General features: G+C 41.6%; 3 protein-coding genes across 3 annotated transcripts; 1 reads left to right on the plus strand and 2 right to left on the minus strand.

The window, feature by feature from the left end:
* Positions 1-970: 970 nt before the first annotated feature.
* Positions 971-3370, minus strand: scnm1 (sodium channel modifier 1). The gene is made up of 8 exons (XM_051406873.1): positions 3199-3370; positions 3036-3106; positions 2844-2932; positions 2368-2462; positions 1901-2001; positions 1648-1793; positions 1431-1548; positions 971-1300 (listed from the first exon to the last, which is right to left on the minus strand). Exons 1-8 carry the CDS (start codon positions 3247-3249, stop codon positions 1189-1191), a joined length of 783 nt encoding a protein of 260 aa, XP_051262833.1. The 5' UTR covers positions 3250-3370; the 3' UTR covers positions 971-1188.
* A 291-nt stretch (positions 3371-3661) lies between these two features.
* On the plus strand, positions 3662-6679 carry lysmd1 (LysM, putative peptidoglycan-binding, domain containing 1). Its single transcript, XM_051406875.1, has 3 exons — positions 3662-4153; positions 4860-5179; positions 5777-6679. Exons 1-3 carry the CDS (start codon positions 3974-3976, stop codon positions 5961-5963), a joined length of 687 nt encoding a protein of 228 aa, XP_051262835.1. The 5' UTR covers positions 3662-3973; the 3' UTR covers positions 5964-6679.
* tnfaip8l2b (tumor necrosis factor, alpha-induced protein 8-like 2b) lies at positions 6595-13799 on the minus strand. The gene is made up of 3 exons (XM_051406876.1): positions 13339-13799; positions 8399-8722; positions 6595-7930 (listed from the first exon to the last, which is right to left on the minus strand). The coding sequence occupies exons 2-3, from the start codon at positions 8714-8716 to the stop codon at positions 7688-7690; spliced, it is 561 nt and encodes a 186-aa protein (XP_051262836.1). The 5' UTR covers positions 8717-8722; positions 13339-13799; the 3' UTR covers positions 6595-7687.
* Positions 13800-15077: the final 1278 nt, after the last annotated feature.

A 15077-nucleotide genomic window follows, 5' to 3' on the forward strand; every position in this document is an offset into this window, starting at 1 on the left:
GTTTACATGTCACACTGCCAAGTCTCCACAACAACTGAGAACATATTAAGTGCCTCTCCATGTGGTGGTGATGCTCTGTGCTCACAATTAATGAAGCGAGTGTGCTTTCCACACATATTATCGGTGTCATCAGAAACTAACCCATGTTAAGTCCCTCTGCCGCCCCCCCGCTGACCCTGATGGTGTTATCCAATTTATAGCAACAGTGCTGAACGAACACCCAGCGAAGAACGCTAACCGGTGGCTTCTCTACCCAGATTAGCACCAATGCAGCCTATCTGCTGCTGATTTGGAGCGAAGCTGCCTGAGGATTAGTCCTACCAGAGAGGAGACGTAACTCTGTTGAAAGAGTAAAACAGATGATGGTGAAATAGTCTCACTCATTGTGTAGGTTACCAGAAACCTTCAGCTGAAAAATCAACTGCTCAGGGCCGTTCTTCTGATCCTGAAGGGTCCATGAACGCCCTAAGACTGATGTTTATGAGGATAACACGGTCCAGTCAGTTTGTAAAGTACTCACCAAGTTAATATTAAGAGCTGAGAACATGGTAGTATCTTTAAAAGAAGTGACGACAAGAAACACGTGCAGTCAGACTGTAAACAGCTTAGCTAAACGTATTTAAATTATGACACCCATTCACAGTTTACAGACTGACTGATTCAATTATGACCTTTTGTACTTTCCATACTTATGCTTGCACAGTTTTCCTGTACTATGAGTGATCATTACTGACATTTTTATCCCAATTTATGGCCAAAACACTGAAAATAAGGCCCAATTAGTAATAAACCTGATTTATGTTTTAATGTCTTTCCGACATTAGGACACAACCATGGTTGGAGCTTTTCTGAGGGGCCCCTAAGAAAAATACCCCGCCACAAGAGCCTTGGTCAAACCTGGTATTGTCTATTAAATTCCTTAGGTTTTAAAGTCTGCTTGATGTTCCATGTAGCAACAGAAACAGTAACAAACAGGAAGTGACATTTATTGTTAAGTCTGATTCTGTGAATCATATGTGATGAGATAAAAGCATTAAAAGTTGCAGCTGATGGTCACCGGTGAGTCCGAGGATTACACGGGCGCTGTAGAATCAGCACAGAAAACCATGGGATTCAATAAAAGTGCACAAAGCGCTCCGGCTAAATGTACCACTTTTAATCTGTGTTTTCCCACAGTTCTTAGTCCTCTCAGTGACTTGTAGGTAGAGGGGGAGGCGAAGGAGGCTCCTCGTCATCTGAATCAAACTCCACGTTCTCGTCTTTAACCCACTTGCCGCTCCGGTCTTGCAACCACCCCTCACTGAGAAACAGACAAAAGCAGGATGAAATGCACGGAGGCTGGCACAGATACCCTGAACTGACATCCAGCAGTAAGAATGTGCAACTTCAGGCACTAAATGTTCAGCCTCAGATTAAACATGGTTCTCTACCTTTTGAGTTTGAGGTAGTGCTCCAGCTCTCTCCTCCTCTGGGCTGTTATAGGCTCCGCCTCCTGTGTCACTGCAGCCTGAGCTCCTTTTATGTCCTCTGATGGATGGGACCCTTTAGCTACACAAGACAAAACATGTCTACGATTAAAGCACATTCAGGCCAGGTTTTCTTCAACACAATATCTGCAAATAAAGGATTTCCTCTGACAGACTTTACCTGTTGTGCAGCCACTAGAGCTTTGTAATGAACTGTGAGAACCTTCAGTTTTCTGACTTGCTTCTTCTTGTTCTGATGCTGTGCAGCTGGAAGTGTTGTCACTGGGATCTGAGCCGATGCTCTGTGGTCCTTTTTCAGATTTTGTACTAAAAGAATAATCACGGATTTATGTTTTCATGTATTCCTTTTCTGTGATTTAATATATATATATATATATGTGGGACAGTGTATATTAAATAACCATCTCACACACCTGGTTTTTCTGTGGCAGCTGTTGTATGGCACAGTCTTTAATAAAGCGTGATGTGTAAGCATCCGTGTTTGTGCCAGTAAAGGGGCTGAACAGGAGGGTTCCTAAAGATGAAACAAAGTGTGTGTTAAATGCCACAGAGCGAGCTCAGAAGTGTCGTTTGTCTTTTCCACATCCGACGACAACTTGTAAATAAATTGGTTGGCAGGATTCATTTGCAAGGGTCATATGTTAGTCACAAGACACGAGACAAAAACATGGATTAACACTCCAACCAGACAAAGAAAGATTGTTCAGCTCATATTGTTATTCTCCAGCGATGATTCACGGACATTCTGCATGTTGAATGATCGGCTGACTCGACGACACGTACCAAGATATTCTGAAAAGTTTGTTTTGGAGTCGACTGAACAGCAACTTGACAGAGCGAACACACACACCGTACGCTCACAGCCGTTATAAATACAAACCTGTCTTGTGTCTTCAGCCTGGACGTAATTTTCATGTTTTCTTTTTGTTATTTCATTCCTCAACCTTGCTTTCTTGCCATAGAATGCTTTCAATCCTGGAGAAACACAACAAAATAATGTTTATTGTATAAGCCATTACAATTACTTTAAGATGTTATATTACACCACTGTGGGAAAGTGGACAGCTTTACGACAATATTGGACTTTTATATGATTTTTTTGCATCATTGTAATAAAATTATTGAACTTTTCAGGAACTTATTTGCTAAATGAGGCAAAAACAAACATTCCTGTCTGGTTATTTTATACATAATTAGCCTCTTAATTGATTCAGTTTGTGATAGACTCCTGTGATAGAAGCCTTTATCCATAACTGTCTAACCAGAGATGTATACAAGACATACAGATACAAATATTACCCTTTTGTAAGTATCCCAGAATACAGAATAACTAAACATCCTAAATAAGAGTCTCACCTTCCAGATGCCTTTTCCCATTCCTGTGGACTGTCAGTGTATCCACTGTGTCAAACATCGGACAGTAGGAGCACACAAGGCAAGCGTACCTAGAAACAGCACGAACAACAGGTTACACCTCCCTGTGTGTGTGTGTGTGTGTGTGTTTAACAGTCTTTAACTATTACATCGAGCACCGAGATCTTCTTTCACCTTCCGTTTTTCACGAGAGTCGCTTCATCCTCTGGGATAAAGTGAGACAGAAGATCCGCCACACGCCGTTTCTGAAACAAGAAGAGTGGGTTCGTTCATCTTCCGACACAACGACGTGAGCTCATAAATCTCTTCTAGAACAAACTAAATATTAACGCGTTACCTTCAGGATGTTCAACTGACTCCTGTCGTCACCTTCCCTTTTAAAAGACATGTTTATTTCGTTATTAATCTGGAAACAGCTGTCGGTAACCGGTTAGCTAACGTTAACTAGCTACTTCACAACGTCCTGGTAGCGGTGCTACGTTCCCGCTCATACGGTAAAATCGGAAATACGAGTTTCATATGTGGAAATAACGCTCAGCTCAGTTTTCACGCGGTAAATTGCTTTGAACCGAGAGTCTCACCATAACCTCTAACTACTCCTCGTTTCTCTTAAATTGGAGACTTCACATAACCACGACAACACCGTGACTATGCATCTGCAAGTGGATTCACGCTGTTTAAAACCCTAGACGGCATCCGCGGCTTCAATTCCTCACTCCTGTTTTCCCCAATCGTAGTGAACGCAGCGCTTGTGACCCGCAAGCGCGGCAGTCATGGCAACGAGCGGCAGCTGACGACCGGAAGCATGAACACAATAACAACTCTGTCAGCAACGTTTCTGCCGCTTGTTTGAGAGACAAGGTAGGTTAAACTACCGGCCAGTGTGTCGTTGTCCTGAGGTAAAGACACCAGGAGGGACGGGTCAGCGTTAATCAGCCGAGTTAGCTGTTCTGCTAACTAAGCTGCTAGTCACTTTAAACGTGTGTTTGACGCCAGGGCTTCGGGAGTTGTAGTCTCATGATGTGAACGACGTTTTAAAGTTATCTGGTGGGAAAAAAAACGGGATTTACCGCCGTGTTGCTCGGTTGGCCAACTCAACGCCAGTCGCGGGTATGTCCGGGGAGCGAGCCCCTTGGCCAGCCGGGGGGAAGGGCCTTCTCCGCGGGGGCCGTACGAGGTCATACGGCAGCTTGGTCCGGTCTCCTCTCTCTCCGGTCCGCCAGAGACGCATTGAACACAAAATACAGCCAGGAGAAACTCTTCAAGGCCTGGCCCTGAAATATGGAGTGTCTGTAAGTATTAATTACTCCTCAAACTATACATTACCAGCCTGTAATTTATTATATATTCAGTTTTAAACCCAAAGCCTACATGTATATACATTTTCTTCTTGTTGCCTTCTTGTTGTATGTTTATTTGTTTGTGCACCAGTGTTTTTAAATGTTATTTTCTATTGTACTGCAGTCACATAGTTGTTGAACTGTACTATTGTATATTATTTAGCTTGAGTTGCAAAGAAACATTCATAGCTGCAACCCTGGAGGTCTGCTTGCTTTATAGTTAATAATCAGTTAATGACACACATACATGAATAATTGTCTAATTTTACACATGATCCATGATGATAAATAGAAAGCATGGCAAAAGGAGCATATTGTCAGTATTTTAGTATTAGTATTATCAGAGACCCCCCCCCAAAATTTAACAAAAAATAAAAACAATGAAGATATAATGATGTGCTGAATCTTCAAAAGCATAAATCACAAGTAGGACAGCGCTTTAATTAAATCATTTATTCAGTTGTTACCAATTTGCATGCTGAAAGTCATCTGCCTGAAACATCCATGCATGAATGAACAATTTAATTAGAGTGCTCATGATTTTAGTGAAAGAAAGGAACCATTATCAAGCAGTTTTTCCAGAATTAATTGAGACTAACTTTAGTTTAAGCTCAGTTTGGAAAAAAAAAAAGCCTGATGAGGTCATTTTTTCTTTCAGATGGAACAAATCAAAAGAGCAAACAGGATGTACACCAACGACTCGATATTCCTGAAGAAGTCCCTGTCAATCCCTGTGATATCAGACTCGGACCACTGCAGTAACGGGGTGGATCTGGTTTTAGAGGACAGTGAAGAAGACAATGCAGGCTTTGCTACTGACCAGAATGGGCACACAGGGAACTCCTCTGAGAAGACACAAGATGGTGGCAAAGAACGGGCGTCAGACCTCACTCCAGTAGATTTTTTGAAAAGGTTGGATGGCTTGATAAACCAGTCCAAGCAGGCTGCTGTTAAAGGATGCCAGGAAGCAGAGAAAAGGTATGTCTGCATAGCTCTCGCTGTTTGCTTGTATACACTGGTCACAGTCATGCTCCATGTTTGTGGTGTGACCGACGCCTCAAGTCTGGCCACGTTAGTAGCCTCTGTGCTACAGTTTGAAATTGTTAACATATTTCATATATACACATCCTGCTATCACTACATATGCCTATACATACCTTCTTATCTCCTACAAATTATGTTCTCATGCAGTTTGCATTACAAAAATAAATGTTTTGGGGGAGTGTAATGACCCAGGTTCAAGTTCATATTGAACATTGTATATTTAAAATGTCCACCGATAATGCATGCAAATACTGCAGTCATGGCCAAATCTATTCATTTTGGTGCTGCTTTATGGAATGAGGTGCTACATGACCCTTACACTTAATACACCTGTCCATCTCCCTGACCTCCCAGTTGAACATAACATGGTCAATAGATACCAGCTGCACATGAATGTAATGAATGAATGACATATACTCTCATTGCAAGAGATCTAAATGTCCCTGAAAGCTGTCAAAGAGGAATGCAGGCTAATTGTGGGAATATCAGTGCAGACTTACTGTATCTTTTTTATCTGTTTATTATTCACAGGGTTGCCGCGCTAGAAGCAGCGTGCACCAGCAGGACATCAGACTGGCGTCCGCTCACGAGGTCGCAGAGTGTCACTTCATCTTCCAGAATGCAACAGCAGCAGGCAGCACACGGAGCAGTACCCCTAACTATCACCAAACTCACCAAGAAACTGAGAGACCGGGAAGATGAGATCTTCCAGCTGTGACATGTTGATTCTGCTGCCTCACTCTGATCATTAAACAAACTTTACCAGAAAGCCAGATCGCAGGGTTTGGCCTCCAGGATTAATAGAGCATTACAGATAAAGCAACAGATCTCCAGTGATCCCCCTGCTGCTGCTTCGACTTGGAGCTTAAAAGTCGTTTCACATTTAATATAGACTTTATAATGGGAAGTTACAGTCTTTTAACAGGTTTTTAAAAGGAATATTGCACTTGTGTAGCCTTCTTATTTATTTGTTGAGACATAATGTAGACCATGAAGAGCTTCATATTCTCCCATAGCAATCTTCGGTTTGTTTTCACACACAGGAGATAAGAGCGTGAAATGTTAAAAATGAGAATTCGCAGTCACATGCTGGTTTAGTCACATGACTCTTCGTATGGTGAACTCAACGAGTGGTTTGTGTGTCATGCTACCTCACAGCCTGCTAATGCAAAGTAGGCCAAGTTTTCTGACCAAACGTTTTAGCCGTGGTATGTAAGGTATATAAATCATGTTCATTGTAATATTTAGAGCTCAAAATTGCCCACGAATTCTGTTACTCTGTCTGTTACTGCTGAAGTATTTAAACTTTAATGTAGCCAACGTTTAAAAAAGAGACATGCCTTTTAGAATATTTTGACAGCAATCTTTTTATTATTTTGTTATGGGCATATTTTTATGTAATACATTTTAGAATAAAAAAAATGATTTATTTCATCAGGTTCATATGTTTGTCCACACTTCGTCTTCCAGGGCTGGACTCATCTTATAAAAGCACCTCCAGAAACAGTTGACTGTCATTAGCACTTGATCTTTACATTTCTGTAATTTCACAGTTCAACTGACTTTTCTCCACTTTGCACAAAGAAGATCATATTTTAGCAGTTAAATGCTAAATTACCATATTTGACTATTATATAGGGTGAGCCTGATTTTTCCCTTGCCCGTTAAGATTCAGTGTCTTTGTAATGTAAAACCAAAGAATAACACCTGTGATTCAATCTTCAGAAAAACATGAATTATCGGATTAACATTCAAGCTCATGCAGTCAACAGCATTTTTAAGAGTCAGTCTTTTTGTTGATGCTCCTAAACATGTTTTGAAGCCAAGACTGCAAAGTGTTGGTGTAAGTAATTGTCCACTGTGGGGTTATTTGCTTTATTATTGGCTGCATTGTCTTCCGAACGCCTCAGTAAATACAGTACATTGTGTTGTTGGAGTATCATCTTTGACCACCAGATGGCAGTGCTGTATTACAGTGGCATCATTCCCTGCCTTCACTCTTTATGCAAGCTGTCCAGCTGTTTTGACTCCTCCTCTCCTGAATACACAACATCAGTAGTTCTGAATGAAACATTTCAAGGTCTCAAATATTAAACATCGGATGACGTTTCGTAATCGAATAAAACGGCTGATATAGTAGAAACCAGTTTCTATTCAAGTTTGGTTTCTGTGAACTCTGACTAGAAAAGTATATATCACAATTTTACAGTGTGTGTATATATATATATATATATAACCTCTAAACATTAAAAACTTGAGGAGTGACTCAACCGACTTTATTTTTTATCCCACATGTTAACAACGATGGGGCAGCGGTTTTGGTCTCAAATCACTTGTCTTACGTTGCCAGTCCTCTGCAGCAGTAAGAACAATTCGGACAGTCTTAAGTGAGTCTGCCTGTAGATCTCCCAGTGTCTGACTGACATTTTTATTGTTTCTATGTCATATTGTCCCCTCCTCCACCAGTTTGTTGAGTCCTTTGCAGATCTTGGTGAGGTGGGGTCGGAGGGGGCCACTGGGGTCATACAGTTTGGTCAGTAGCTCGGGGTCGGAGTAATGGTTGAAGACGTGCTTGATGCGACCATGAGATTTAGGGGTGAGATGGTTGTTGACCAGCTTCAGCAGCAGATCCCTGCAGCTGCTCAGGAGCTCCTCCATCACTGACTTGTCAAAGGTAAAGTCCACCTGCACCAGTCAAGGGAAACATAATGTCAGAAAGTTATTACTGTGAGGGTTTCATGTGTTTCTTTATCTCTAATATTTGGAATGAAAAAAGATATAATCTAACTGCGAGCAATATATAAGCAGTATATTGCTGCAAACACGTGTAGCTAGTAATGAGAGCAATGTTCTTGCAAGTGTTGTAAATATAAAATCTATGTGGTACGAGTCTATTTATGTTCTGTCACATGTTATGAAAGCAGAGATGCAAACACATCAAATTAAGGTCACTGAGCGTGTAGTTGCACCTAAATAAAAACAAACTCGTCGTAGCATTTTTAGGCCACATAACACATTGACTCTTGAATACAGAACAGAAAAACGATATGATAATTGCGTACTGTTTCTTTTTTTTTAGATAAACAACAAGTTCCGGCTTTCTAAAGCCTCCATATATCCTGTACATTAAAAGGTTAATATGTAGAAATGTACCTCATAGAAGCTGATAGCCGTCATGGTCCCTTGGTGCAGCTTCTTCTTAAAATCTTCAGCTATTCCCAGCTCTTCTGTGCTAAAACGGTTGTTCCTGAACAGCACGCCGACCTTTACTGCAATCTTGATCAGGTTTTTGATCACCTTCTGGGCCTCAGATTTATTACCCGAATACTCTTTGGAGACCTGGTAGAGTTCATCCAGGATCTCGCTGGTGGTGTCGTCAATGAACATTTGGACGGAGCTTTTGGTGGCCATGGTGCTGAGGATCTTCTTCTGCGCCCTCATGGCCATGTCCTTTGAGCTGAAGGCGTCCATGTTTGCCTGAATGGTCATGGAGAAGGAAAAAGTGTTTTGCATTTTTATTAATAATGTTGATGACAGATTTGTGTCAGTAGTAGTAGTAGCAGTAGTAAATGTTGCAAACTAGTAGTTTCCAACATTGGTGCGAACTATTTCATTAGGACTTCATCCAAAATCAGTTAACTGCACATAATACTGCTAATCATAGAGGCAAAAAGATGAAACACATCAAGTACAGCTTTCTCTGAGTGAATAGATTTCTCATTGGTGTGTATGAGACTGTTTTTGAACCAAAATTTGGATATGTCTTTTACTGCAGTTGGAAAATATTCTCTCCCACTGTCCATACCTTACACCAGATCACAGCTAATCCAGAGCCTCAGTCAATAAAGAATGGGAGTAAAAATCACAAGAAAACTCCAAGGCACTCTTAAACTATTAAAATGCCTTATTGTCACAGCATGGGGTTAATTAGGCAAGTTAGGCCTAAAAACAAACTCTGACACACTTAGCCTTAGCCAAGGAGTCAAAATATATCAGATGTACACTGTATACCTACCTTTAACAATAGGAAAGCCTATTGTACCAATACATATAGACGCAGCTTTAAATAAAGAGGAAGACCAACAATTTCACCCCTGGTTGCTGCTCGGCTCAACTTGAGTCTGTACTGCCAGACAATGAGCATCTTTAGTGAAGTAGTTGGAGGTTAAGTGCCATGTTCAAGGGCCAACTGTTTGTTGTTATGGAGGCTGGCGAGGGCAACACATGTTCACTTCTCCTCATCCAAATTTCCCAGATCATGTGGGGATTTAAACTGGCGACCCTCCAGCCATTAATTTGACTCTCTAACCTTCAAATTGCCACAGATCCAAACACTTGTTCACACACATCATTGAAGTACATTTCAGTGACACAACTGTTCAATTCAAGCTCAAATATTTGGACGTTCATTAAAATAAGCAGTAAACTGATATCCCCACAGTGCTAATTTAACAGACCCTGAAAATACAATGTCCAATTTGAAATGTTCGTTCCAGTGTTTGTTTTTGTATCTGACATGCACGTATGATGCCAACAGGGGAAAAGTACCATGGAAGAGACTCAACAGAGGCTTTTAATTTCTCCACTGAGATTTTAACCACACCTAGCATCCACCACAGAGAACCCCCTCCCCCACCCCTGGGGAGGTCATCAACATGCATACAGCACACAATGACACAACTGAAAAATCCACTGTTTACCTTTGATTGTCAACACAGTTTGAATTAATTCCCTTTTAATTACATTTAATTTTTCCCATAATCTCTATGAAAACAGGCAGATTTGAAGTGAGTCATTCACAGAGAAAAAAACTACATTGTATCTAACTGATGCTCTTATTAGGGAAGTGTACACAGACTGGGCAAACAAAATAAGGTTCAATTCCCACATCAACAAAATAACAAGGATTTAAAGGATTAGAGTAACATAACTCTTACAATTTTTGGAGCAATTATGTGTCCTTGTAGAATACTTATGCTTGATACATAAGTCCTACTTATATCTCCAATCCTACAAACACACACACAAAGAACAATTAAAGTCTTGCTTAACTCCCACTTCACCTTAATCTTAGTATTTGCGATGAGTAAGACAGAATCAACAAAGACATACAGTATCTGTTGCATGCATCAGTGCTACTGAAACTGCTCTGTATCCTCTCCTACTTCCTGTGTTCCATTTGGCCGTATATTCACTCATTTATTGGCACGGAGAGTGCAAACAGGCCTGAAATTCAAAGAACAGTTACTGAATATGTTTCAGTGTAATTTTCCCCACTAAATCCCACCTCTGGCCTGTGTGGACAAGTATTTGAGAGGAACAGGTAGTCTGCATAGCTGAGGCAGGTCCATGCGTGCTGTTTCCAGCCCTGAACGCAGTGGCTACAGTAATTACTGGCCTTGAGTCTGCCTTTGGGTAAAACAACAGCTGATCTGTTATTGAAACATTCTGTACATTAGCAACAGCATATTGTCCATAAGCTGCCAGTTAAATGACTGCCTTATGGCTGCTTTAATGTGTTTCTTTCATGCCTGTTTGTGCTTAGTAGACAGCGTTATTCGAATGATGATATTCTCATTGTCCGACTCCAGTGATGCACAGTCAGCACTGTCTGCAAACCGCTTCCACAGCTCACTAATAAATGAAAAAGTGATCCAGTAACGATCATATCATGCAAATAGGCAGCATTCGCTCTGACTCTCCCCATCCCTGGTGTGCACCCCAATCCCAGCTGCAAAATCCATAATAAGCAAACAGTCACTTTTATAGCATATCTCACTAGGTTCCATTTTACATGCACAACCATTCATTTTGAACAAGTGTCACATTTCTAATAGCTCGCTTTGTTACAAAAGCTTTGGGTTCCCTGTGGGGAATTAAAAAACATTCATTAGATTAATTTCCCTTAACGGTGATAATGGAAGTGGAGCAGCGTGATAGCTATTTCAGATTCATGCTTCAATCTCATTTATTTGCTAAAAAGACTACAGGGATTTGAGGGACATGCACAGTGTGTAGTCATCAACCAGTATTCCACATAGTGAAATGTAACTCCTCAGCTGGAGACAGCTCGCTGCTTGGCTTTTTGTGCATCTACATTGTTTATTTTATGCAGATCTGTCAGGGGGTTGAGGCCGTTTGGAGAGTGTTGAAACATTTCTGTGGTACAGCAGCACATTGCCATGAAAACACTTTTCTGTAATGGACGTCATTCACTCGGTCACATCGAGGACGCTTTCAATGTTGAGCATCAATTTTCTGGTACAGATGGATTGAAGAGGGCTTTTAAGCATCGGTTCGTTGTTGACATCCACCAGGGAGTGACTGTATTACACGTTCAAGTGTTTGTTTCCCTCCCAAATGCCTGCCTGAATTGACAAGCACCTACATACGACTGTGTGACACCTGATAATGCCGGAAGAACAAAATAAAAAAACAAGAGAGCAGAGGTAGAACTATCCCAGTAGAGACAGTTGTACTTTGAGGAATCTTTAGGTTGATGGACGGTCAAACAGAAAGTGCTGATTGGTGGAGCCATCCAGGCAGGCAGGAGAGGTAAATATTTAGCATTCCTCAGATGACTCCAGCAATGAGCCCCGGTGTTAGTGTACATGTAAAAACTTGTTTGCACGTGGATGTGGATTTTTCAGTAAAAGTGGTTTCCGGTTGTTTTTGCGTTCAGGTATTTTTGATAATTAAAGAATGTGTTGGATTTTCTGTCTGAATTTGTGTTCCTGTGTCCTGCATATATATATGTGTGTGTGTAAGTATGACCTCTGTCCTATGTCCCCTCACAGGACTCAGGGGGGGATTCCTGAAGCCCCCTTTGACTCAGACAGTCAAAATGTGCCTTGTACTGTTATTAGAGTGCAGCAGGGCCTCGCTACTATGAACTGACAGATAGACATCCTCACTGAATTTCAGTACCAGGCTTGGTGCTTGGTAGACTGAGTTGTAGCTGATGAGACCGATAGGAGGGGGGTTGGGTCTATTTTAGCTGGCCGCGGCCTTTGATCAGATTGAACAATGAGAATGTTCCAGAAAAAAAAACATAGAAAAGCCATACCACTCAATCAGATGAAAACAAGGAGGCTATTGTTGAAAGGTCATCCCTGAGCTACAAGGGTGGTTGTATTGAGCTGGTAGAAACCTTTATTTTCTCCTGCTGGACAACCAAAGAGGATTAAAAGATAACAGTGACAATACACGATCTCTGTGTCCTTAGACAGCGGCTTTCTGTGCAAGATGAGCGTTATGCCCGGATGAAGTATCACTTCCGCTGTGTGTTTTTAACTGTGGGCAGCTGCACTCAAAGTTGCATGTGTAGATCTTGTTTTTAACTTGAACTTCTTGTGTAACTTGTAACTCTTACTTCAGTGGCACATTCAATTCTTTAAGTTTGTAAGGATTGCGTTGGATTTACATTCAGTTTGCTAATTGCCTTCTGCATTTGATAAATCTTTTGTTTATACAGAAATTCCTCCACAAACGTTCTTTTAGTAATAGACGAGAAAGCATTTTGAAATCCTCAAAAGGCTCATATTGCAGTTTCTCTTTCAACATTGCTCAACTCGTCTGAGTTGCTCAACCCTAGCACCCATCTACATGCCTCAAAAGGGAAGCGAAACAGGCAGCAGTTGGCTAAACGGCGGGTAGTTATCAACAGAGGCCCACAGGTTGTGACCACCACAATGTGAGTGACATGGCAGCCTTCCCTTGTCTTTCTCTTTTTCTTAATGAGCTTCAAATCAAAGTAGGCCAGTGAAGGAGGGAAAGTCCACTGCCTCGAGATTTGAGTTGAGCAACACCTGGCGTGTGCAAACAGAAGCGGGAGCTCTACATCTGTGCATGTCACCGTACGTGTTCCAGCAAGACTGTGTATATGCATATCTCCCAACTCACACTCAAGATGGGGAAGTGGAGAGAGGTCACAAATTTGTTCCAATCATCCCTCTACTCAGTCTGTCTGGGTGCCAACAATGATTACTAATTTTTCCCAGACAAAAAAGGAGACATAACACTAATCTGGGCCCAAAGAATTTGTCTTTTTCTTTCTTTTTTACTGGCACATGAACACGGCAGAAGTGTCTTACCTGCGTGTGCTGAGTCCCCCTCCCTCCTGGTCTGTGTCAGATATCTCTCTCTCCCTCTACTCTGTGTCTCAGGTTGACAGCACAGGCCAGTTGATTTAATGAGATCCCTTCATCTTCACCACGAGCAGAACCAAAACCCAAAAAAACCAGCCCTCCTGCAGCGCTTCTGTCACTGCTGCCACCCTATCTTAAGATAATGTTGAGTTGCACTTCCTTGAGGAACTAAATTGCTATGACACACCCCTCAGCGTGTGTGTCTCTCTCTCTCTCTCTCTCCCCCTCTCTCTCTCTAGCCTCGCTCTCTCTCTCTGTCTTGTTTCCCTCTTAAATTCAAATTCAAACTCTTCGAAACTACTGTAGTTCTCTCTTCCCCTTGCTCATCACACCTTGGTGTTTTCTCTGATTCTGCCTGTCTCTCGCTCTCTCTCTGCTCTTCTCTGTGTTGCTGACGTTGTGCCTCTGCTTGTTCTGACAAGTGAAAACCCCAGAAAGAATTGAGCAATAATCCAGTGATGCAGCCAGTTGAAAAGGGAGTGGCTTAAACCTTTTTTTGTGTTCACCTTTGCTGGAATGCAGCTCCTGTCAGTGCTGCCAAGCACTGTCCCTCCCTCTGTGTCTCTTGTTCAAGGTAGAATCAAAACAACGAATAGTGAGCAGCGTGTCACAGACTGACACACACGTGCGCACACTCACAGCTCACTGACACTCCTTTGATTGAGTTTATGGACAAAACGCAACATGATGCAATTCTTTAATCCTGCTCTCTGCATTAGTGTCTCTAAAGTCTGTTTGCCTGTGTGTTATCTGCTTGTAACACTATATTTTGTTGTCCTTTTATTGTCCTCTGTTGTTTAAAGTTACAGAACAATTGAATGCGCTTAATCACATTTTTGTGTTCAAGACTAGCTTTCATTTATCATTTCTAAAAGTACTTCAATGTTGTCTGCCTTTTGTGTTTCTTTTTAGCACTTTCGATTGTGTGTATTGATTTAAATTTTGTCCTGAAGCAATAATATGTTATCCATGTGTTTTTTTTCGAAGTTGAAGTTACAAACTAAACTTGGATTTGAACTAACTGCAGATAAGACTAGCCAACTGGCTAAATCTGGCACATTGATTGATTGATAGGAGTGCACTTTGTCCCTGATAATTAATCCTGGTGACAAGTACACTTTAGAAAGTAATTCCCCCCTAGAGCGGTGAGTTTCCTTGTAGTCACAGCATAGGCTAATAAAATCTGAAGTCCAATATCACTCTGATGAATGAATCTTTGTTTGAGCTGGTTGCCATAAAACTTGTCTGCCTTGTCAAAGTCTTATTTGAGTGAGTGAAATATAAATATGAAGTTAATATAAGATATAATCAGGAGTAACCAATATTGAGCCTGCCATTGTTCACAACAGAGCAGCCAGTCTTGGCAGCTACAGCAAACATGTCCGACATGAATTCAACGATTCATTTAGAATCAGGAAGTGTCCCCTGATTCTGGAGCTGCTTGTTTATCTGTAGGTTTATCTGAATGGCAACCAGCTGTGCTGAAGTGCTGTTGGCTGAAGCACAGGCCATTCAAAAGGAGCCGTCCAATGAACTCTCGCAAATGTTAATTGTTGTCAGATGCCAGGGGTTAAAGGTGACGCAGAGACCCAGCTGGACTACGAGGAGTGCCTGGACAGGATACGAGCCCACCAGTGTGCGGTGTAGGCTGAAACACACCTGCCTCTTTGTTTTGCCTCCCACTC

This window comes from Dicentrarchus labrax, unplaced genomic scaffold (assembly GCF_905237075.1).
Source record: "Dicentrarchus labrax unplaced genomic scaffold, dlabrax2021, whole genome shotgun sequence".
Classification (NCBI taxonomy): Eukaryota; Metazoa; Chordata; class Actinopteri; family Moronidae; genus Dicentrarchus; species Dicentrarchus labrax.